Source organism: Erithacus rubecula (assembly GCF_903797595.1).
Source record: "Erithacus rubecula genome assembly, contig: scaffold_281_arrow_ctg1, whole genome shotgun sequence".
NCBI classification, from domain to species: Eukaryota; Metazoa; Chordata; class Aves; order Passeriformes; family Muscicapidae; genus Erithacus; species Erithacus rubecula.
In genome coordinates this window covers 49,985-72,387 of record NW_027636044.1, presented here as the reverse complement: position 1 = coordinate 72,387, position 22,403 = coordinate 49,985, and the positions used below count along the sequence as shown (strand labels likewise).

Here is a 22,403-nt window from a genome sequence, read left to right as displayed (position 1 = left end):
CTATTATTAGCTGGCTGGTTCGTCTCTGGGATGCAGCAGGTGAGGCCACGGTTTTGGATGGCTCTGAGGCGAGACATTTGGGGTCTCTGTCTCATGATCCTGTTATCGACCAAGGTGTGATGAGGGGAGCTAACCCTCAAAGTCTCTGGGCACGGGTCCTGGATAGCGTGGCACAAAGATATCTGTGTGCAGATGACCTATATGTGCAGCAGACCCGATGGAAAACCATAGAGCAGGGGGTTCAATGCCTCAGGGAAATGGCAGTAGCAGAAATTATTTTTTCGGATGATGTAACAACTAGAAATCCAGACCTGGTACCATGCACACCGGTGATGTAGAGGAAACTCGTGCGGCTTGGGCCACCTGAGTATGCGTCTGCTCTAGCGATAATGAAGAGAGATGAGGTGTATGAGACAGTACTCGATATGGCAAAGAAGCTTCGTGCATATGCGGATGCAGTACATGGCCCGACTCATGCTAGAACTGCAGCTGTGGAAACACGCTTGCAAGACTTAGAAGATAAAATAGAGAAAAATCATCGGAAACTCAGGGAGGAGATTAAGGAGGACCTCCTCCAAATTTCAGCTGTACAGATTAGAAACCCTGGTACCCAACGCAGACGTTCCCCCAGTTGGGAGAGGAGGTACACTCCCCGAGCTGAATTGTGGTTTTTCTTGCGAGATTCTGGAGAGAACATGAGAAGATGGGATGGGAAGCCTACGGCTGCTCTGGCAAAACGAGTGTGGGATTTGAAGGAAGGAAAGATTGAAAGAGGAAGTTCCACCAGAAGGAAAGCCGCTCCTGTCTCTCGCAGCCAAAGTGCTGAACGTGATACTGATAATGACATGTCTGACCCTCTTGAGGGAACTTCTAAGATGTATACCCCAGAAAAGAAGGAGAAACAGGCTTAGAGGGGCCCTGCCTCTAGCCAGGGTGAGGCGAGGGAAAATCGTGTTTTTTGGACTGTGTGGATTCGATGGCCTGGCACTTCGAAACAACGGAAATATAAAGTTTTAGTGGATACAGGTGCACAGTGTACGATACTTCCATCAAGACACATGGGAGCAGAATCTGTTTCAATTGCTGGTGTGACAGGTGGATTGCAGGACTTCACCCTGGTGGAAGCGGAAGTAAGTTTAACTGGAAAGGGTTGGAAGAAACATCTTATTGTGACTGGTCCAGAGGCCCCATGTATTTTGGGCATAGTCTACCTTCGGAGTGGGTATTTTAAGGACCCAAAAGGACTAAGATGGGCATTTGGAATTGCAACTGTGATGGCAGAGCGTATTCGACAATTGAACACCTTGCCTGGACTATCTGAGAATCCAATTACAGTAGGACTTCTGCAGGGAGAAGAACAACGAGTACCAATTGCCACTTCAATAGTACACCGCCGGCAGTACAGAACAATGCGAGATGCTGTGATTCCTATTCATAAGATGATCCGAGAGCTGGAGAGCCAAGGGGTGGTCAGTAAAACCCACTCACCCTTTAACAGCCCCATTTGGCCTGTGCGTAAATCTGATGGGGAATGGAGACTGACTGTGGACTATCGGGCATTGAATGAAGTGACTCCACCGCTGAGCGCTGCCGTGCCGGACATGCTGGAACTCCAGTACGAGCTGGAGTCCAAGGCAGCAAGGTGGTATGCCACCATTGACATAGCAAATGCATTCTTCTCCATTCCTTTGGCAGCAGAGTGCAGGCCTCAGTTTGCTTTCACCTGGAGGGAAGTGCAGTACACCTGGAACCGACTGCCCCAGGGGTGGAAGCACAGTCCTACCATCTATCATGGACTGATCCAGGCTGCACTGGAAAAGGGTGAAGCTCCGGAACATCTACAATATATTGATGATATCATCGTATGGGGAAACACAGCAGCGGAAGTGTTTGAGAAAGGAGAAAAAATTATTCAAATTCTCCTGGAAGCCGGCTTCGCCATCAAGAAGAGTAAAGTTAAAGGACCTGCTCGGGAGATTCAGTTCCTGGGAGTGAAGTGGCAAGATGGACGGCGTCAGATTCCTACTGATGTTATTAACAAGATTACAGCTATGTCCCCACCTACTAACAAGAAGGAGACACAAGCTTTTCTAGGTGCCATCGGTTTTTGGAGAATGCACATTCCTGAGTACAGCCAGATTGTGAGCCCTCTTTACCTTATTACCCGCAAGAAGAACGATTTCCACTGGGGCCCTGAACAGCAGCAAGCCTTTGCTCAGATTAAACAGGAGATTGCTCATGCAGTAGCCCTTGGCCCAGTTAGGAGGGGACCAGATGTGAAGAACGTACTTTACTCAGCAGCTGGGAGCCATGGTTTGTCTTGGAGCCTGTGGCAGAAGGTGCCTGGTGAGACCCGAGGCCGACCCCTGGGATTCTGGAGCAGAAGCTACAGAGGGTCCGAAGCCAACTATACTCCCACAGAGAAGGAAATGTGTAAGTGACAAAGGCCTGAGCAAGTGAGAAGGAGGAGATGTGTAAGTGTTGAAGGTTTTGAGCAAGTCAGAGAAAGTTTGTGCCTAGTAAGTGTGTATCCCAATCGTGTGTCAATGATCACGATATGGGATAAGGGGTGGAATGTTATGGGTTATGTTTTGACTAGCTCCTCTCCCTACCCCCCACCATGGAGCTGCCGGCCCCTCCCCCGGGCTGTTTTATCTAGCCGGGTGTTTTTCGGCTTTTGGGGCTTTTTGCCGCTGCTTCCGCTGCTCGCTGCTTTGGCTGCTGCTTGCTGCTGCTTCTGCTGCCCCCCTGCCCCCCTCCCCTCAGCTGCTCAGCTGATTTTCCCCCCGGCTGCCTAAACTGCCCCTCTCCCTTTCCCCCCTCCATCCCTAAGATTTGCACCGGCTCCAGAGGAAACGGATCTGAACTTCAGAGACCACCTCTGGAAGTCTGCCAAAGAAGCTCTGCTGCCCTTCCCAGCGAAGATCTGCCGAGTTCATCTCAATCTGGGTCTGTGCTGGGAAGTGTTTCTTTTGTATTTTGTTAATAAAAAGTTTTTTCCACTTTCCCCTGAAGAAAATTCTTTCCGAGCTTAGTGAAGGAAGGAATTGTAAGGGGGGGAGGGGACCCTTTGGAGGTCTTTTTTCCTAAAATTTGTCCCAAACTTGGACACTAGCTGTGATTTTTCTGAAGGTGCAAGTAATTGAGTTGTGTTATTGTAGGTTGAAGATGAGCATGATGAAACACAGAGACAGCTCTCTCAGGAAAAGAGTGCCAGAGCCCTGCAAGAAGGCATTTTGAACAACCACCTATGGAGACAAAAGGAACTAGAAGAAGAGACAAGAAGAACTATAGGAAAAAGTTCAGATGTAAGCAGAATTTTTTCTAATTAATTAAATTTAACTATGTTTGTTGTAAAGTTTTATTATAACTTAGATATTTTTTCTGCTTCTTGATGGATTATTTACAGTTTGCCAGTGCAATTTTACTGTGCAAATACCTATTCTATTTACCCTTTTGTCTTTAAAAGTTCTGGAAAGCAGTATCAGTGCTGTAATTACACTGCAGGTACAAGTAAAAAGCTAAAAGAAAGCACTCTTTACACCCTTTTTAAACTGTCTTGTTTTTATTTCCTTGACATTTTATCATGACTTTTTAGGGTTTTTCCCATTGTGTTCCCATTACTTTGGGGTTTTTAAATTATTTATTCCCTTATGAAACTCAAAGTATGAAGTTGTTTCCACCTCCACATTTTAAAGTTTTATGAAGAAAGATCAGCAGTGATTTAAACTCTGAATACTAATTAGAATAATTGAAGGAGAATAAGCAATCATAAACACTGTTAAATAAAAAAAGTCTTGAAAAGTTTACTGAATTTATTAAGAATCTGAAATTCTTGGAAGAATTATTTGTTCTTGGCTGTGCTTCCCAATAAATATAGGGTGAATATGTTACATGGGAAAAAAATTGTGTACTAAACAGGCACTATAAAAGACTCATTCCAGTGATGATTCACCTGTATAGCAAACTCTCAGTAATGCTCAAAAAAAGTGTTAAAAAGACATTTAAAAAACAAAATAGCCTTTTTAGCATGGTAAACAGAGATTTTACCAGATTAGTAACACAGCTAAAGTAATCTAAAAGGGAATATTTTAAAGGCATGCACTCACAAGAAAGTGCTGTCATTTTATAATATAATACTTTGTACCTGAAACATTTAAAATAATCATTTTATTATATAGTTTCTAGTTTATGGGAAAAAAAAGCATTATGTATTTGGCATGTTTATTTATGGATATGCTATGCTTTCATTCTGTGCCTGCATTGGACACATGAAGTGGTTCATGGAGTAGTTTGTCTTATCTGAAATTTTACTCTCATCTTTGAAGTCATGTTGCAGTATTAGAAATGTTAAAATCCAGTTTAATGCTGAAGTGGTTTTGTAGATTTATTTCCCACCCATATATTTATTCATGTTCCCTGTCATTCAGGAATCCGACACTGAGAGAGAAAAGGATCTGTTGTGCAAAAATCAGTTACTGCAAGATGAGATTGCCATGCTAAGACTAGAACTTGATCAAATAAGACTTAGACACCAGGAGGAAGAAGGAAAATATTTAGAGGAAAATGAGACTTTGAAGGAAAAAAATGAAGATCTCCAAAAAGAACTGAAGCTGAATGAGGAGGCCTTAACACAAACAGTTTTTCAGTACAATGGACAACTGAACTTACTCAAGACAGAATCTGCAATGCTAACTTCCAAACTGGAGCAGACAAAAGAAAGCAAAGACAGGCTAGAGACAGGAATTGAATCGTTTCGTTCCCGTTTGAACAGTACTGTTCAAGAGCTTGAACGTCACCAGTCATCTAAGAGTGACGTGGAGCGGGCATTTCAGAGGGAACGCGATGAATGGCTCCGCTTGCAAGACAAGCTCCACCATGACCTCTCAGATGTGCGAGAAGCCAACAAGAGCTTGTCCCAGCAGCTGAGTAAAGCTGAAAGCAAAGCTAACAGTCCAGAAAATGAGCTTCATCAGTTAAAACAAACGCTCAGAGAAAAAACACTGTTTTTAGAAATGGCACAAAAAGAATTAAGTCAAACGCAGTGTCAGGCAAAGGAATATGATCATGCTCGACAGCTTGAGAAAGACCAAGTCAACAAACTTACAATAAAGCAGGAATCCATGCAGGAGCGACTAGCCCAGCTCCAGAGTGAAAACCTTTTGCTCCGTCAGCAGCTGGAAGATCTGCAGAACAAGGGGATCATCAAAGAAAAAGTAGAGAATGATGTGCAAGATCGGTTTAATGATATTTTCAACAAACTCAGAGCTGATACTGAAAAGCAAATTTACCTAGTGGAAGAGAGAAACAAGGAATTAAATGCCAAGTGTATTGATTTAAGAGAACAAGTCTTCAAATACAAGACGGACAAAATAGAGAGAGAGGTAAAATACAGACTTGGAGCAATTTCAAGTTTTCCAGTTTTTGAAATTATTTTGTTTCTAAAGTGGATTAATTATAAGCCATATGCATGGGATCAGATGATGATGATTTATTCTGGTTCATTGTGTTTCTCTTGAAATTGTGGTAAGGTTTTGGTAAATGGGATGTTACTGCTTGGATCCGAGCAGAGAGCAGAGCCAAGGTATCCCAAGTCTGCTTTGATCAAGACAGGTGATTCTTCTCTAGAACTTCTTTCATCTCTTTTCCTTAGTCCATTTTTTGCCCTATAGAATTATTTTAGATATTTGATGATTTTTTTAAAGTATTGCATTGCTGACAGAGTGATGTAAAAGGAAGAATGTGGAGGTTGAGAAATGAAGATGCAGATGAGTGAATTGTGTGAGATGGACTTATATTAAGTTCTTACAGAGGAAAAACGTTGCTTCTCCCTAAGTTGCTATCAAAATTGAAGAGTATTATAGTGTCCAGATGTTAATTTATGAATATTCTGGGGTTTCTAAGGATGCCTGGAAAATGCATCATTCATTATCTAGGAGTAGGTAGGGTATTCTGTAATGATAACATATTCTGGCAAATTCAGGTAGAGTAATGACTTAAAAATTGCCTTACCCATTTTGTTTAATCTCCTTTACCTTCTAAACAATAGGAACTAATAAAAGTCAATATTTAGACACACTTCTGTACCATTTGCCTCCTTTAATGATTCAAATAGTGATTTTAAATTACACTTCCTTCTTCCTAACAAGTCCGGAATCTTGGAGTGAGGTAAATATAGGCATGTGTGACATAACTGCTTTATTCTTCATTTGTTGGTTACTGTAAGGTGTGTGTAGGGAGAGAACTCCAGCAATACTGTCAGTCATTTTAATCTATGAATTGCTGTGTATTCTTCATACCAAAACAGCAGGTTCCCTCTGTACATTTATGTAACTGTATGAACTATCCAGATTTTAGTAAACATAATATGTCAGTGTAAAGGCAGTTGTTACTCTGAAACATTAAGACAGCTGTGAGAGGATGTGATTCAACATATTCTTAGAGTATATCTGAACAGAGCTTTTAGATATAGGTATTAATTTAATTATATCTGTAAAATGTAGGAATAGAACAAAGAATGATGTGATACCAAGTCCTGCCTTTGGTCAACAAAGTAGCATCTGCAGTTAGATTATGGGTCATGCATCATAACAGATTTCTTTGGATTTTGATAGAAAAATTCCCACAATTGCAGTGTGTGCTTATGCATAGTTTCAAGTAGAACAATACCTGGGTCTTTTTTATGTATTAGGAAACCACAATCCTCATGAACAGCTGCTGACAGTTTGGGGGTTCTCAGCAGAGAAGGATAGAGAGGTGATTGTGCATATGCATGCTGGTGACAATTTCACTTGAGTTCAATCCAAAGATAAGTCTAACTCTATAATCAAAAAATCAAATAAGTGAAAGTAAAGGCGTTTTTCATGTTCTCACAACTTTATTCATACTCATTTAATTGTTTCATTAGGGCATGATCAGACAACTGCAGCAGGAGCTTGCTGATGCTCTGAAAAAGCAATCAATGTCAGAAGCGTTGCTGGAAGTTACTACGCGCTACCGCAGTGACCTGGAGGAGGACAAGGTGCACTTGCAAAAGGAATTGGAAAAGGCTAAAACCAAGGTACATAGTGTCTGTAATTGTATGAATGAATCTTAGGGTGGTTATTGAAAGTAGGATTGGATGTTTTCCTAGAATCCCAGGAAAAAATGCAACAGGATAGATTTAGTGATGTGGGAATCAATTGCATTGTTTTATGAACTTGGTGTCCGTGTCTTTGACATGCAGACATTGTGCCCTTACGTGGACAAAATTTTTATTTGCAAAGGTGCTTTTCATAATAAATTTGTGTCTGTATTTATGTCTTGCTGCTTTGATTTAGCCAAGTAGATTGTCTGATTTCTGAAGAGCAGTAGAAGCACTGGACTGCTGTGTTTGGACGTTTTTATGCTGTCCTGCTTTTCTCTTTGCCCCACCCTGACCTGAGGTAGCACATCAAATTCTGGCTATTTTCGTAACTTACTCTGCATTTTCCCCCCTTATTTGGCACTGTTATAATTTTCCATCCTTAAGTGGCTTTCCTTGAAGGGAAGTAAAGTATTTCTGAGTTAGGGACCACCTTTCACAGTGTTTTTCCAAGGTATGGACATATAGAGGCCTTGGAGTTTCAAAAGGAAGATTTAAAATCTGATCCTTAAGAGGGACTTCTGCAGTCACTACAGACAGATGAACTTCTTAATTCATCTTTTCACAAGGAGCAAACGAGTAAATGCAAAAAGCATCCTATGTCACCAAAAGGGTCAGAGCAGCAGTCTCAGTGCTAAGGAAAATCATGGGTTGATGAATCCATGGATTGCTCTAGGAAATCCATGGATTGCTCTAGGAAATCCATAGATGGATGAGAGAGGCTGCTGTAAAAGATGGTGAAGCAGCACAGCTTGTGTTCATTTGCTAGTAGAAGCAAAGCTTTAAAAGTACTTGAGGCAATTAGAGTTCTTTGGGCAAAGGATAGGGCAGATACCTGCAGTACATGAATCCTTGGGCAGCAGCTGACTCTGTATAAAAGCTCACCTGACAGCTGTGGATTCTTTCTGTGACTTCACAGTTGCGGGAGGTGGAAGAAAAATATCTTCAGTCTGAGTGTTGTGTTCGTGACTTGAAGACTGCCTTGGATGATAAGGAGAGAGAAGCAGCAGCTTCTGCCCAGAAACTGCAGGACCAGCTGTTGGCATCTTCTGAGAGTAACACTACTATAAAGCAACTGGAAGAACACGTGCAACAGTAAGAGAACACAGTGGGGCGAGGTATCTGTCACTTGCAGGGATTGGCTGGAAACCACAGCAGAGATTGGTAGTATTGTTTCATCACAGCAAATAATTAAGATTTTGAAGGATGTTCTTGTATTTTGTTATTTTGCATTCATCTCTTGGAATTTGTGCTCTGGCAAGTTTTTATAAAAAGACCTGTATTTCTTTTAAAGCCTTGAAATTGAAAACACCAAATTGGAAGCCACTGTCCAGCAACAAAACAACAGGATTGAAGCCCTGCAGAGAGACCAGCAAGCCTCTGCTTCAGTAAGATACTCATAAATTCTCTTTTGGTGACTTCTGACTTCAGACTGAAACAAAATTACATTACATATTACTCATAAATTTCTCTTTTGCTGACTTCTGACTTCAGACTGAAACAAAATTACTGAAACAAAATACATTCTGCTGTGCAGAATGGCTACTTGCTGTCTGTCTGTTCTCATGAAACAGTGAAGAAGACTCCTTGTGATATCTGCAAAACTCAGTGTTAGCCATGCAATTTACCACTGCTTCTACACTTCTAACAGTGGTTAATTTTAGCTCAGATAAGGACCACATCTGTGGCCTGAATTAAGAGATTTTTTTTATTGTTGTTTTTTATATTGTAGCCAGTGAACTAGGGTTCTTGTTATGACCATACTTGTCAATTACAGCTGAAGGTATTTATAACATCACTGCATGTGATAGTCAAATTTTGTGATGTACTTATACTCTCAAGAGAAGTGGGAAGGCAGTCACAAATCCTTCCACTTTGATAACAGGGCATGATTTTCAAGTTGCCATGTGGTCTTTTCTCTCCTTCTCTTCCCCCCAAGTGCACCAAATGACAGAGATGATGATTGCTAACAATTTTACAGTGGCATCAGACTAAAGCTGTTTTGATCATTGTTGCTGGGTGTAAATAGTGTAGGAATAAAGTGGTAAAGAGGTTGTGTAATACTTTTGTCAGTGAGGTGTAACTTCAGTCTAGGAAGTCATAGTATGCCTTCTTGATTCTTGAAATGCTTCTATAGGTTCATAACCGCCTGGAAGACTTGATAATGAACTTACAGACAGCACAGGCAGCTGCAGAAGACCACCACAAGCAGGTACATTACAGGCTTCTGTAAATGACTGTTTTAGTCTTTGAATTTTTTGTGTGTAGGTAATTGATGGAAAGATCATATGGGCTGTCTAAGCACACAGCACTTAAATGCCCATCTGGTTTTAGGGCAAGGTACCCTCAAGTGAAAAGGTTGTAAATTTTCTCATTTTCCTACTGCTGTGTTTCGTATGTGTTGTGGTGTGCAAGACAGTTTGTTCATCAGTTTGATTCATCTGATGAATTCTCTTCCCCATCCCACCTGCAGGGAGTGAGCAGGTGGCTGCGTAGTGCTTAGCTGCCTACCAGCCATAGCAGATGACTCAGTGGGTGTTGTGGGCAGCTTGGAGATCTGTGGATGAAGGCTGAGAGAGGAGACTGGACTTGACAGACCCATATTAGCTTTTCAGTTTTGTCAGAGCTTGTCTTGAGGCCATATGAGGTTTTGTCATGAGAGCCAGTGTTTTACTTCCTCTGTAAGGACTTGAGAAACTCATACCCCCTAAGGATTTTTTTTATCTGAGACTGTGCTAAGTGTTTTGTCACTTTCTGTAGCCAGTAAACATCTTTTTGTTTTTTCCTTTTTTCTTTTGTAATTTTCTTTTTTTTTTTTCTTAAAAAATGCCACAAAATGCAACTAGTCAACTTCCAGTCTTTATACTTGAATTGAATCAGCAAGTTCTGTTCAACTCAAATGCATCTATTAGGCAAATCTTTGTCCCTTCAGGTAGAACCATCAATATCATTGTCAATTTCAAAACATTTTCTTGCTCTCAGGAGATGTAGAGCTGTTACAGAAGCCACGAGGGTAGGGTATATTCTGTGGTGGGCACTAGAAATGAATACATGAGAAAGTACATCATGAACTCTGGAGAACCTTTGGAAGAAAGCTGCAGGGCGATTTTGTGTGTGTGTTTGTTATTCCCCAAACTTTAACCTCATCTCACCACCCTTGTAGCATTCATTCTTTTTGCAATCTTCAATTTCTCTTCTTGGTTGTGTTTCCCAAGCTGTGTATTACATTCCACATTACCATTAACGATAGACGTTGAATGGGGAGAGGAGAGAGTTTCCATTTAAGTTACAGCTGTCTGTTGCAGTATTTTTTTATGGTCACCTTAGTTTCTTCTGCCATTGTTGCTTTTACAGGTGCAAAAGCAGAGTATGCTGGCTCTGACATCAAAGGACTTGCAGAGCATGTGGGAAGAGCAGTTTAAGTCAAGATCCAACCTCGAAGAGCGTGTTGCTCAACTTGACAGGGAAAAGGCAGATCTCTTTGAACAGGTAAATCCAGAAAATTCTCCTAAGCCAGTACCTGAGAGAACTACATTAACCTTTTGTCTGAGTTCTTACATAAAGAGCATTTTTTTATTATCCCTGCCATTCAGGCTCTGGATATGTTGTGATTTGTGGATCATCCAGGAAGCAAATGAAAGCTGTTTGGTTATCTTTTTGTAAGTTCTTGAGTGATTTTCTATGAAAGAGTTTCCAGTATGGTTTCCATCAGTTGAGCACATGAAGCAGGGCTGCAGTTCCCCAGTTCTTTCTTGGATTCCTTCTGGCCATCTGCTGACCTCTTTGTTTTCTGGGCAGGGTTGAAGTATTTAATTTTTCCAGTGCAGTGCATGGAGGAACAGCAGTATGTTTTCTGGGTAGTGGATGCTTTAAAGCCTTGCAGAAAAACATACTGAAAGAATTCTGGGGAAATGAACTAGTGCTTGGGAAACAAGAAATGACCTACAGTTTTGAAGGGGCAGTCTTTCCCTCCTCGTCTGTAGAGGAATAAAGGAAGTACAAAGCAACTAGCACATAAGTAAGTAGCCACAAAGTAGAGATGAAAGGGAATAGTGTATTGAAAAAAATTCCCAAATATCAAATTCCCAAGATCAAATCCTCTTCCTGCTGATCAATAAAAACTTTAGATGTATTTGTATTCTTCCATGATGAGCATACCTACATAATTGTTGCTATGAGTTGAGAGCTCTTGAAAGTAGTCCAGCATCTTTTCCACCTTTGTTTCAGTGGAGGCATCCATTTTTGTTCTTCAGTATTGGCCAGTTTGCTGTGAAACCTAACGTAGACCTTGGCTAACATATGGAGATGGACTGCAGCTTCTCTGTGGAGAATGCTAGAGAACAGAATTGCATGTAGCTCTTGTTCTTCTGTTTTGAGTGTCATGTGTCTTTTCTGTTTTGAAAGTGTGAGAGTGAAAGAAAGAAAGTGAAGAAACTGATAGAGTTAAAACGCCCAGTTGAACTCCGTCTGGACCAAGAAATGAGAAGAAACTTAGAATTGCAGAAAGACTTTAAGAGGTATGCCTTTTTGATGTGGTGAAGAGATATCCCTGAACAGAAGTCCAGTTTTATTGAACTGTAAGAATAGGCATACATATTCTGTAAGCCAACTGGAGTTTCATATTAGTTCCTGCAAGGCATATCTGTGCATGAGCCTATACTTATGAGAGCTGCAAGAGGAATTGTCAACCCAGGTTGCCCTGCAGTTCTCCAGGGGTGGGGAAGGAAGTCTGCAATTCATCTTTTCAGCTGAAATTCAGATGTGTCAGGTGATTTGTGGCACAGGAAGAGCAGGTCTTTTATCAGCAGTTCTAGTACTATCAAGTATGTTAAAGATGAAGAAAACTATGTCTTCACTCCTTACTTGAGAGCATATAGGAAAGATTGCTTATTCCTGTGTTTCATTGTTTTCTAAACTGATCTGTTGTATAGGTTGAAGAGACTTCTCAGTAGAGCTACGAAGAAAATAAGGGTGTATGAGGAGAGAGAAGTGGAGTCCCAGCTTAATTTGAAGGGAGAAATGAAGAGCAGGTATTCTGAAATGGTCACTGAAGTTGATAGATTGAGAACAAAGGTGAGCTCTCTTAATGTGAGGTTTGTTTGGTTGTAGTGTTACTTCTTTTCAAACCTGTGTGAAGCTTTCTCTGCATTTCTTGTCATGTTATGATTTTCTTTCCTTAGCTGTATTTTAGATTTGATTGGTCTCAGTGCTTTTTGTACCATTAGAGAGAAGCAGGTGACTATAACTAATACTGACGTAGTTATCACTGTGGGTAAAGGTGCAATCCTTAAGTGCAAAGCAGCATCTGCAGTGGCACAGGAAGGGCAGACTGTCCTGCAGGGAAAGGGCAAGCCAAGAGTGGCAGCAAGGTTCACACAGCAAGAGAAGCCCTTGAGCCCTGTCTCAGGCATGAGTTCAACCAGAGGCAGTTGGGACTTTCCTTTTCTGAAAAGTTGCTGTGCAGGGTATGATGAGGAGAGGTGATGTAGGAGAAGTGCTGTACCTTACTGCTCACAGGTAGCTGTTTCAGCCCATTGTGGCATGGGGACCCAGAAGTATTGTTGCCAGAGGTGTTTTTGAGGTTGCTCTGGTTGTTCAGTAGTAGCATGTAAACTTCTCCACCCATTACTCAGATTCATTGCTAGGAAGCTGCATTTCACTATTCGAATCGGCTTTAGAAGGCATCATTGTAGAATCAGTTACTGCCTTTGCAGTGACTTTTTTAGTCCAGAAGCTAATAGCATTTTTGCATGAAGAATTGTGAAAAGATTCCTCAGGTTCCCATCATACCACAAATAATGTGAAGGTTGATCTTGTTGGAAAAAAAGAGCCCAGTTACATTTATGTTTCTGATTAAATATACACATGATAAATACAGTCTCCATGGACAATCTCTGTAGTGATTTTAACAGAATTCACTGCTTTTAGATGTCTCTGAGGTTGTTTTTGGGTTTTTTCCCCATGTATAGGTTGCTGAACTTTCCCAGCAGCTGGACATGGAGTCTAAAAAAAGCATGCAGCTAGAAGCACAAAACCGGGATCTGCGAGAAGAGTTGTCTACTCTGCATGGGAACTGTGAAAAACTGGAGAAGAGCAAATCCCAGCTGAAAGAAGAGATGGCAAAACTCCAGCGTCACTTGGAGACTAACATGGTGGATCACAGCCAAATAGAACAGTATAAAAGAGAGGTTGATGAACGAGCAGGCCAAGAAATAAGACAAAAACTACAAGAAGTCAATCTCTTTTTGCAAGTGAGTGACTTTGACGTGTCTGTAGGCGCTCTGTAGTCTTTGGTGGTGGCCACCATTTTTAGTGTTTTGCTTTGGGTGCCTGATTCTATGTGTTAGTGCTGTACTTGTATCTGTGCCAAAGGGCAGTGGGAGAAGGGCATATGGTTGGGCAGGAGTGCTCTTACAGGGTTTGATGTGCTAGCAGGTCTCTGAATCAAAAGCTTGCCCAAGGTAGGTTTCCATTTTGCAGTGCTTGGGGCTGTCTACTGGTGTGCTTCTCACTGTTTGTACTTCAAGAGGTTTTGCATCTTCCAGCTGTCAACAGCCAGACCTACAGGTCTGGTTTTGTCCTTGTACAGGGGAGAGTGATCAGAAAGTAAGTGACTGAAGTTGCAGTTTTGGAGATCAGGAGGAGTTGAGGCATCCTGCTAAGGTCTTTGAGGAATCCTGCCCTGTTCTCCATGCCCTGTCCTACAGAGATAGTGTTTTTTCATTAGTAGTTTTGAATAGTAGTAGTGATTTGGGCTTCATCCTGAGTGAAAAGAATTACTTATAGTAGTAGCTCGGGTTTCTGCCTTGATTGCTGATGGTAGTGAGGAGGCACAGCTGCCTCTCTGAGCCAAGCTGGGCCCTCCAACTTGGCTACATACAATTGACAGGTGGGGAGAGTTCTCTTTTTCTTTGTGGTGGTTGAAGGTGCACTGTCTCTTTCAGGCACAGGCTGCCTCCCAGGACAGACTAGAACAAATCAGAGCAAGTCATCATGCTTCCCTCAGAAACCAGCTAAAAGACAGAATTAGAGATCTTGAATGTGAGTTGGACAAGATAAAAAACACTCAAGACAGTACTTTTCCAAAAGAATGTGCACAGGCAGAAGTGGAAAAGTACAAGGAGCTGTACCTGGAGGAAGTGAAAACTAGACGATGCCTAGCAAAGAAACTGGAAAGGTAAGTCTATGCTTTTTTTGGACTGGTAATAAGAAACTCCTTTTTCCTCATGCATATTTCTTGTTAATTCCTCTTCTGCACCTAGCCAGCATTGAAAACATATGATGGTGTGTTTGTGGGAAAAGTACTGTAAGATCCTTCCTGTTCAGCAGGCCTTCATTTCTCTTCAGTGTTTCCGCAGCAGCACAACTGATCATGGCATTAACAGGATACTTTTCAAGTTGATATTGTTTTAACTGGCAGGTTTTTTTGCCTGTCTCTATAATCTCATCCTCTGTACAACAACAACAACAAAAAAGAATTTCATGTCTTTTATTGTTTGAATAAGGGTAGGCTTCTCAGAGAACAGATTTCTGTTCTGTGAAAGAAAAATAGAAATCTTTTTTGGCTTCTGTTTAAGCAGTGGCTCTGAGCTTTGAGCTTCCCTTGGGAAGGGGGGCCAGCCCAGAGTTCTTATACTGGTGCCTTCCAGAAGAAGCTATGTAAACACATGGCTTTCACAGAAGGTTTTGAAGCCCTCATGCTGAGCAGTCCTAAACGTTGGTCAAATTGGGAAAGTGTTCCTACCAAAGGTAACCATTTGTGTGCTTTGGAATGTTTCAGAGCTAACAAGAGACTTGAAGAAGCCAATGCTAAGCTCCTCCGGGAGCGCCATAAAAACAAATCATTAATCACAAGCAGCATTGTCAGTGGAGGTCTGGCTGCAACTCCAGTTCTGTATTCCACTGCACTGGGACATCTTGGCAGCCATTTGGGGCTGAACAGAAGTCTCAGTCTAGGAGAAAGCGTCCTCAGCCCAACTGAGAACACATTATCTGCAAGAAACAGGGTTGCAGCCTTTGTGGCCAAGGTAAGCATTTTGAAATACCATTCTTGATTGCTGCTGGAGAGTGGCAGTATGCAAGGTTCTCCCTCTTAGCATGAAGTTAAAATCCATTTATTGGTCCATATTGTCTAATAGGCCAAAGCAACTCCTAATCCTTAAAACAGTGCACAGCTGTACAATGTTTTGGTCATCAGGGTTGTAAAAATTTTTAAAAGGGTCAAAGGCCATAAGGTATTTAAGTCAAAGCAGTAAAGTGTGTCATGACATTCTTTTACAAGAGAAACTGACAAGGAGTACTGTGGCATAGGGAGTTCCCAGCTAAGCTCAACATGAAATTCCAATGTATGGTTTTGTTAACTTGTTTAAAATGGCTAACATCATATTCAATGATTAATCAAATCAGACATCTGAGACACTTTTCTTCTTCCTTGATCTTCAGTCCAGCAGTTTCTTCACAGAACTTGCTTTAGTATGTTAATACCAACAAAAGGATGCTTCAAAAATAGGATAAGAATGGGATGGCATAACTTTGCACTTACACTTCAGTGCAGAACACAAAGGAAGGAAAATTCAGGGACCCACTGCGAAAGGGAAAAGAGGAGACCAGGAGGAGTAGGGAGCACAGAACAAGAGAGAAAGGAAGAACGCAGAGATGGCATCAAGATGTTAAGAAAAAGGCAAAAGAGGAAACCATTCCTCTTCTAGGCAAAAGAGCTGCCATAGTTTAAAACAAAAGGCTTCACAGTTGTGCCTTTTTTGGAGAACAGCAAGGAAAACAGACAGCGAAGGGAAGGAAAGTGGAAGTACTCAGTGCTTCTTAAAACTCAATTACAGCCACAGTTTTCAGGTATTACTTTACATTTTCATTTTCCAGAAGACATTGGAACTCCTTGAGAATCTCAAAATTTTGTCAGTATCAAGATAGACACCTTCAGGGGTTTGCTGCCTTCCCTTAAGTAGGGAAATTTAATTACAGAAGTTAAATATTTCTCCAGGCTATTTCGTGGCTCATTGTTTTATATAGCTGCTAATAAATACAGATGTGAAGTTCAAACTCCTGTATAAGCCTCTTCAGTGTTTTGTGAAAAATGCTTCCAAATCCACTTGTGGAAAACATCTGAGCTGATTCTAAGACAAGTCTATATTAGATCTAAGAATGGTAGTACTGTTCCCTCTCAGTGTCCTGACTTCAACAGCACCCATAGAGTTTCTTTCCAGAACATGTGTGTCTCACAACTCTTGAGCATTCTCTCAAGGAAGTTTTTCAACAATTATGTATGACATGTTCCCAGTCTTCAATTACTGATGTCCAGAGGGGATTTGCTTCTTCATTTGGGGGCTTTCTTTTGTACTAACATTTTTCCTTCCTAGTGCAGTTTGTTGGTAGGACCTAATCCCTTGAAGTTTTCTCTGCTCTTGATCACAACCTGTGGAGACTTTTAGTTTGTTGTCACCAGAGGAGCTGAGGATAATTCACTCTCATAGTATATACAGTGTGTCTTCTTAGGATTCCCTTTGAACTCTAATAATGTATCAAACTCTGAAGTTTTCTTCCTTGAATAAGGATGAGTTAAACAACTGCTATATGCGCAGAAAAATTATTTCTGACCAATTCAACCAGGTACTCTTGAAAGAAAGATGGGACTTTCAGCATGCCAGATTTCTTTAAATCAAAGCAGTAGTCTAGTGTCTAGGACTAAGTTTTCCTGCTGTGAATTTATCCCCCCTTATACTAAATTGAGCTGCTCATTCTATTGTGATAAGTCTTCCTGAAATTACCACTTAGAGAGCAACTGAGACTGACATGGTACCACCTGTAGCCTCAAGTACCTCAATGTTCAGTGTGTTCAGGAAAGTCTTAAAACCTAGTCTTCCCTCTCCAAGTCATAAACAGGAAGTACTGTTAGTGGTCTGTGTACCAGAATTTGAAAGATGGGCTTTAGTGTATAGCCCAAGGCAGGGGATATCTGTCTGCTGCAAGTATTGCAAGAAGATTTTGGGACTCATGCTGCTTGTTATATTTCCAAACTGCCACATTTCAGTCCTAACAGCTGTGCCCAAGGCTGGTGCAAATGAATGTGGGTGTCTTGATGTGGGAAAGAATAGTGAACTCTGCTGGCTGCAAGCAGTGTCAATCAGTGGATTTATGAAACCAGTATCCCTACAGAATGTGAGAAGGAGGATTACAGCTCCCTACACTATCTCTCAACTTCTGTTCCTTTTCTGGTTTCATTTTCCATCTGCTCTCTTGTATTTTAGTGGTCTTTCTAATGTGAGCTTTTTGCCTTGCCTCATGTCCAGGTAGGCCATGTTCTTGTGTCTCACTGAAGACCTTTGAACTTAAGGCTCTTTTTCTTTCTTCTTCAGCTTCTTAATCAAAATTCTTCTCTCTCTTCCCTGCAGCCAGAGATGTGACAAGGTTTGTAACGTGTACTGTTTAACCTTGAGTGCTACTGGACATGTTTTGTCTTTTTATGCTGCTAGGATTTGATTCAAACGTACTGATGCATTCCCATTGGCCTAAAGCTGGGAATGCTTTGGAGTTGCTGGTTTCTCTCAGTGAAAGAGTGACTTGCTGCTGAGTAGTTCTGTGCTTTATGTCTTTGTGAAGTTATGGCTTCTGTAGTAGCTCAGCTTCTGTAAGATGCCACCATAGGTATGGATTTCATCTCTTCTCATGGAACTTAATTAACTAGAGAAGTCTCTTTACTACCCTTGCCTGTTCTGACAGTCAGAAAGTTCTGGGTAGCAACAGTGGTTGTGTGTGCAGTAGCAGTACTGCTCTGAAGTTCAGTTCCTAGACCCTGAGTATCATCTCATGGAGACTGAGAGGATCCAGCTCACTTGGTGCACAAGAAGCTCCGTGGATAAGTAGTAAGTCAACATCACTTCCTGGAACAGAACTCCTGAGATGGTAACTGCTGCAAGTAACCCAGTATGTTACTGCCTGAAGAGCTAAGCAGTGAGAGGACCTGCTCAGGACACAGACACCAGCTTGAGGAACAGTGGAATTCACTAGAATTCTGCAAGGATATGCTAAGCTCACCAAAGCATATAATCATTAGTAATGAATTACACAGGACAAGCTAAGCAATGCACTTCATGATTACTACAAAAGAATGCCTGTAGTGATAAAGAAAGATACATCACCACTTGCTCCAATACTTGACCATCATCCCAGTCTGAGACACCTCAGCTCTGGGGGGAAGGTGTCACAGGGAAGGACTGGAGAACCAGGGTTCTGGGAATTCCTGTGTGCATCCACCTTGCAGGCCACCAGGCTCTCCCAACTGCTGTGGCAGTAGCCCAACTTTTATACCGTTAACCAAACAAGCTGGCATAATGTGTCATTTCATCCTCCTTGGCCTTCTCCCAGAGCCTGGCTCAAGGAGAAACCAAGGGATTGTCTTTGCTCCTATACCCCTGGTTAGGCCAGATGTGGCCTCATCCAGTTTCTAGATTTGGAAAGGCAAACACATGTTCTGTCAGTAAATGCACACATAACAATGATTTGTTCAGGAGCAAATACACATAGGTAACATTTGGTTGGAAGCTTCATCTGTAGGTCAGCATTGGCTCCGGTACTTCAGGCCTTGGTACTTCAGGCCTTCTCCAGAGGGGGCAGGAGACAGTGGAGACTATCAGAGTCCCAAAGGTGTCTTTTCATGCAAAGGCCTTTTCATTCCTTTTCAGAGAAATCCATGTGTTGGCTTTATTTCCACCTATTTCTCTTTCCTCAGGTGGGGATGAGAATCACAAAGAGGTTACTGGAATAAATAAGAGGCAAATAAGACCTTTTTCTTCTCTTGATTCATCAGCACACGTTGCAGAGGGCCCTTTGGACTTTCTGGTTATTGTGAAAGCTTCATAAATCAGGGAAAGTGCTTTCTTGCAACTACTGCAGCTTTGCTTAGGATTAGTGCTGCTTTAGGCCATGTTTTGGTCTAGGCCTTAGATTTCCTGCTTCCATCCACTACCCATGTCTCATGTTCTAGGGGAATCCCTTTCCCCAGGATTTTACTGCTGCTTGTCCATGCTTGAAAAATACTTGAAGCTTGGGGGGGTTATTCTTTTGGCACCACTGAGAAGAGTTTGGCTCCATCTCTGTTACTCCACCCTCCTGGTAGTTAATACACACACACAGGGTGGCCTGAGCTTTGTCTAAGAAACAGGCACAGCTCTCTCAGCCTCTCCACACAGCTCACGTGGTCCAAGACCTTTGGCATCTTCTTGCCCATCACAGGCCATCATCTCCATTTGCCATGATACTTTTAGGTTTTATCACGTTGTCTCTGGGGTGTAAGAATGTTTTAGCAGTTACATTTGAGTCATATTATGTCTTAACTGTATATTTTTTGTGTAATTCTAGGTACGTCAGGAGCTGGATGAAAAAATCTCTAAGGAACTGAAAGAAGGTAAGGTGTCATTACATTAGGAGTGTTTTTAAGGAAAAAAGTGATTGTTTCTATGTCTTGACAGCTTTCAGGCCATTATTTTCAACTTCCTCTGCTAAGCATAGTTTTTTTTCTGTTATTTGAAATTGAATTTGAATTTGAAAAGTTCCTGCCTCCCAAAATACTGCATAGAATGTTATGCACTTGCCTGGAAAAAAACAAAAAAAAATAATTCATCCACTGGCTCAAACAGAAACACTTGGTTGAAGATGAAGTTCCCTTCACTAGAGTTAATTTCCAGCAAAAACATCAAAGAAGCCCCCAGATTTTTATAGATCTTTATAGACTTCAGCCATCCCTTCCTTCCCTGTACATGGATTGCATTCAGTACTGAACCCTACCATACATGTTCTCTGCTGTTAGATCTTGATTTTTCTTGCTATGATTCACGGCTTGTCTTTGTAGCCAGGTGTTGGCAGTCTTGTTTTGAATAAGAAGCACTTGATCAGGGACAAAAGACAACATTCCTTCAGGAAGAGATTGTTCAGTAGTGTTTAGGCAAGCACAAGTTCAATGCTTGTAACATGGGGCATAAAACACACTCTAGAATTTGAGGCCAGGCATCCAAAGAGGAAATCCACCTGCTTCAGGATAGCTGGTCCTCCAGAGTCATTGCTTGGCAGGGACTGCAGCTGTGTAGCTGTAGTGCTCCCATAAAGCACAGCTTTGAATGTTTAAGGAAAGCAAAGACTTGAGGCTGAAGAGCTCTGCAGGAGCTATGCTAACAAGCACTGTTAAGGGCCACTGGAGTCCTGTGGAGTCCCAGATGTTCACTGTGTAGCCTCCACAACATCTGTCATTAGCTTTACAAATGCTGTTGACTGATAAGCAAATGTGCACAAAATGCATTTCTTCCTTTTTGCCCAGCTCTTCCCTTGTTAGGCGTGCTTGGAAATTTTGAAGTCTCATCCAGTTTGCAGACTTTTGTGCCATGTAAAATGTTCTTTTAGTACCTTAATTTGCCCCATCTGCTGTAAAAGTAACATAAGGAATGTTGTCTCTTTTTCCCACCAGCCACTGCTGAACTTAAAACTGGATGTGCTGGATCTTCAAAAAACCTTCATGTGGACCAGGATCCCCTTTGCAGAGCAATAGAGGAGTACCGTGATGTTTTAACCAAAAATTACATGATTTGAATGAAATGCTGTAGAAAGACTCTGGACGTTCATTGCTTTTATAGAGCATCTGTGGTTTTCCTTCTCCCCGCTTCAGGTGTGAAAGATTGTTTATTTTATTCTGTATATAAACTCTAAGTCTGTTAAATGGATGTCAAGCACAGTGCACTCATCTGTTGGGTTTTTTCTGCATAGCTAACTTCTTTTGCACTCACATTAAGAACCACATTCATTTTTTCTGAACAAGAGATTGACTGATCTGGTTTCTTGAGCTTGACAAAACTGTCAGACGTGTTTCCTCTTACAGTAGCTGCATTATGTTGTTCCACTCATGTCTGTGTTTTTACAAAAGCATTACTTTTGTTCTGTTTAGTCCTTTCACTCAATATGTTTGTAATTTCTCCAGTGTTACTTAAATGCTTAGGACATCCTTTGTGCTTTGAGCCCAGTGCTTCAGTCCTGATGCAGTGACTAATTTCTGCTAATTAACTTATAGTGTTGTTCAAGCTGGTGAAAAGGGCACTTTACGTTTTTGTCACTTTATGCAACATAGGTTTAAAATTACTGAGTGTGTAGTAGTGCCAAGACTTGTTTTATGGTCTTTCTGATATTTTTATTTTGTATCACAGAATGAGTGAGGTTGGAAGGGACCTCTGAAGGCTATTTCCCCTAGCCCTCCTGCTCCAGGACCACACTTACTGTTTCCCAGATCTGTATTGGTTTTTGAATTACTTAAAAATGGAAACTCCAAAGCCTCCATGGGCAACCTGGCCTCATGATCAGTCACTGTCAGAATACACTTGAGTATAATGAGGGATATTCAAACCCAGTACCTCTATGGTATTGGTGTTGATTTCTGTATTAAAAATTGCTACAGCTTCAGACTTTTGCAGCTTTTGCTTAAACACTCGTGGTACACCTGAAAACACTTCCAGTGGGAGGGGGAAAAAGGGAACATTAATATTATCAATTTACCTCAGTACTCTCCAGAACTTGTGTGATTGGATACCCAATCTTTTTGTTGTTGCTAGCAGCTGAGAATGGTGTCTGTAGCCCAGGTGTGGTGAAAAATAGATAGCAACCATATAAGTAGTTTTACTTATTTCGGGGAGTTACCAGTTTTTAATTAAGATGAGAGTTGTAATTTCCCATCTGCAAAAGTCACCAGCAGAATATAGAACAAAGTCCCAGTTTTGGAAAAGTAAGAATGATTGCATTGAGATGAATCAAGACTGAAAGAATTTTAGAGTTTTGCCCACTATTTCAAGGACTTGAGTTGACAGATAGTGAGAAAAGCATTAAATGCTGCTGTGACACTTCCTTTTTATATTAATACATTTTTGTGAAGCTAATACACTATATTTACTTGAACTTGATATTTAATAAACTTTGCAATCTAGAACATGGCTTTGTTTTATTGTTCCCTTTCTTGGCATGGCTTCCACCCTGTCCCTGCTCCTAGAACTCTCTAGGGCTCTCCTGTGCTCACAGATGCACCTTGCCTGTTCCCCTGTTGTTGGCCTGTTACAGATTAATGACTCCAACACTCAACCATTTGCAGTAACTGCCCAGGTGTGCTGCAAGAGACTGGCCTGGCTCAATCAATCAGCTGGCTAGTGCTTGGCTAGTGATGCACAGAGTGGCCTCCCCAGTGCAGGTGCATGTGCACACCTGAGGCTACAAACTGGGTTTCCAGATAATGGCAGAG

The 22,403-nt window shown here is 41.5% G+C and overlaps 1 protein-coding gene across 1 annotated transcript; it reads left to right on the top strand.

Moving 5' to 3' along the window:
• Window positions 1-319: 319 nt before the first annotated feature.
• LOC306815900 (ankyrin repeat domain-containing protein 26-like) lies at window positions 320-21,382 on the top strand (the record flags this gene model as incomplete). The annotated part of the gene is made up of 15 exons (XM_079332406.1): window positions 320-334; window positions 3,162-3,308; window positions 4,431-5,384; window positions 6,908-7,060; window positions 8,043-8,218; window positions 8,418-8,511; window positions 9,261-9,335; window positions 10,478-10,612; window positions 11,528-11,640; window positions 12,055-12,196; window positions 13,093-13,374; window positions 14,068-14,300; window positions 14,904-15,150; window positions 19,496-19,541; window positions 20,595-21,382. 15 exons carry the CDS (start codon window positions 320-322, stop codon window positions 20,714-20,716), a joined length of 2,934 nt encoding a protein of 977 aa, XP_079188532.1. The 3' UTR covers window positions 20,717-21,382.
• Between the last annotated feature and the right edge of the window lie 1,021 nt (window positions 21,383-22,403).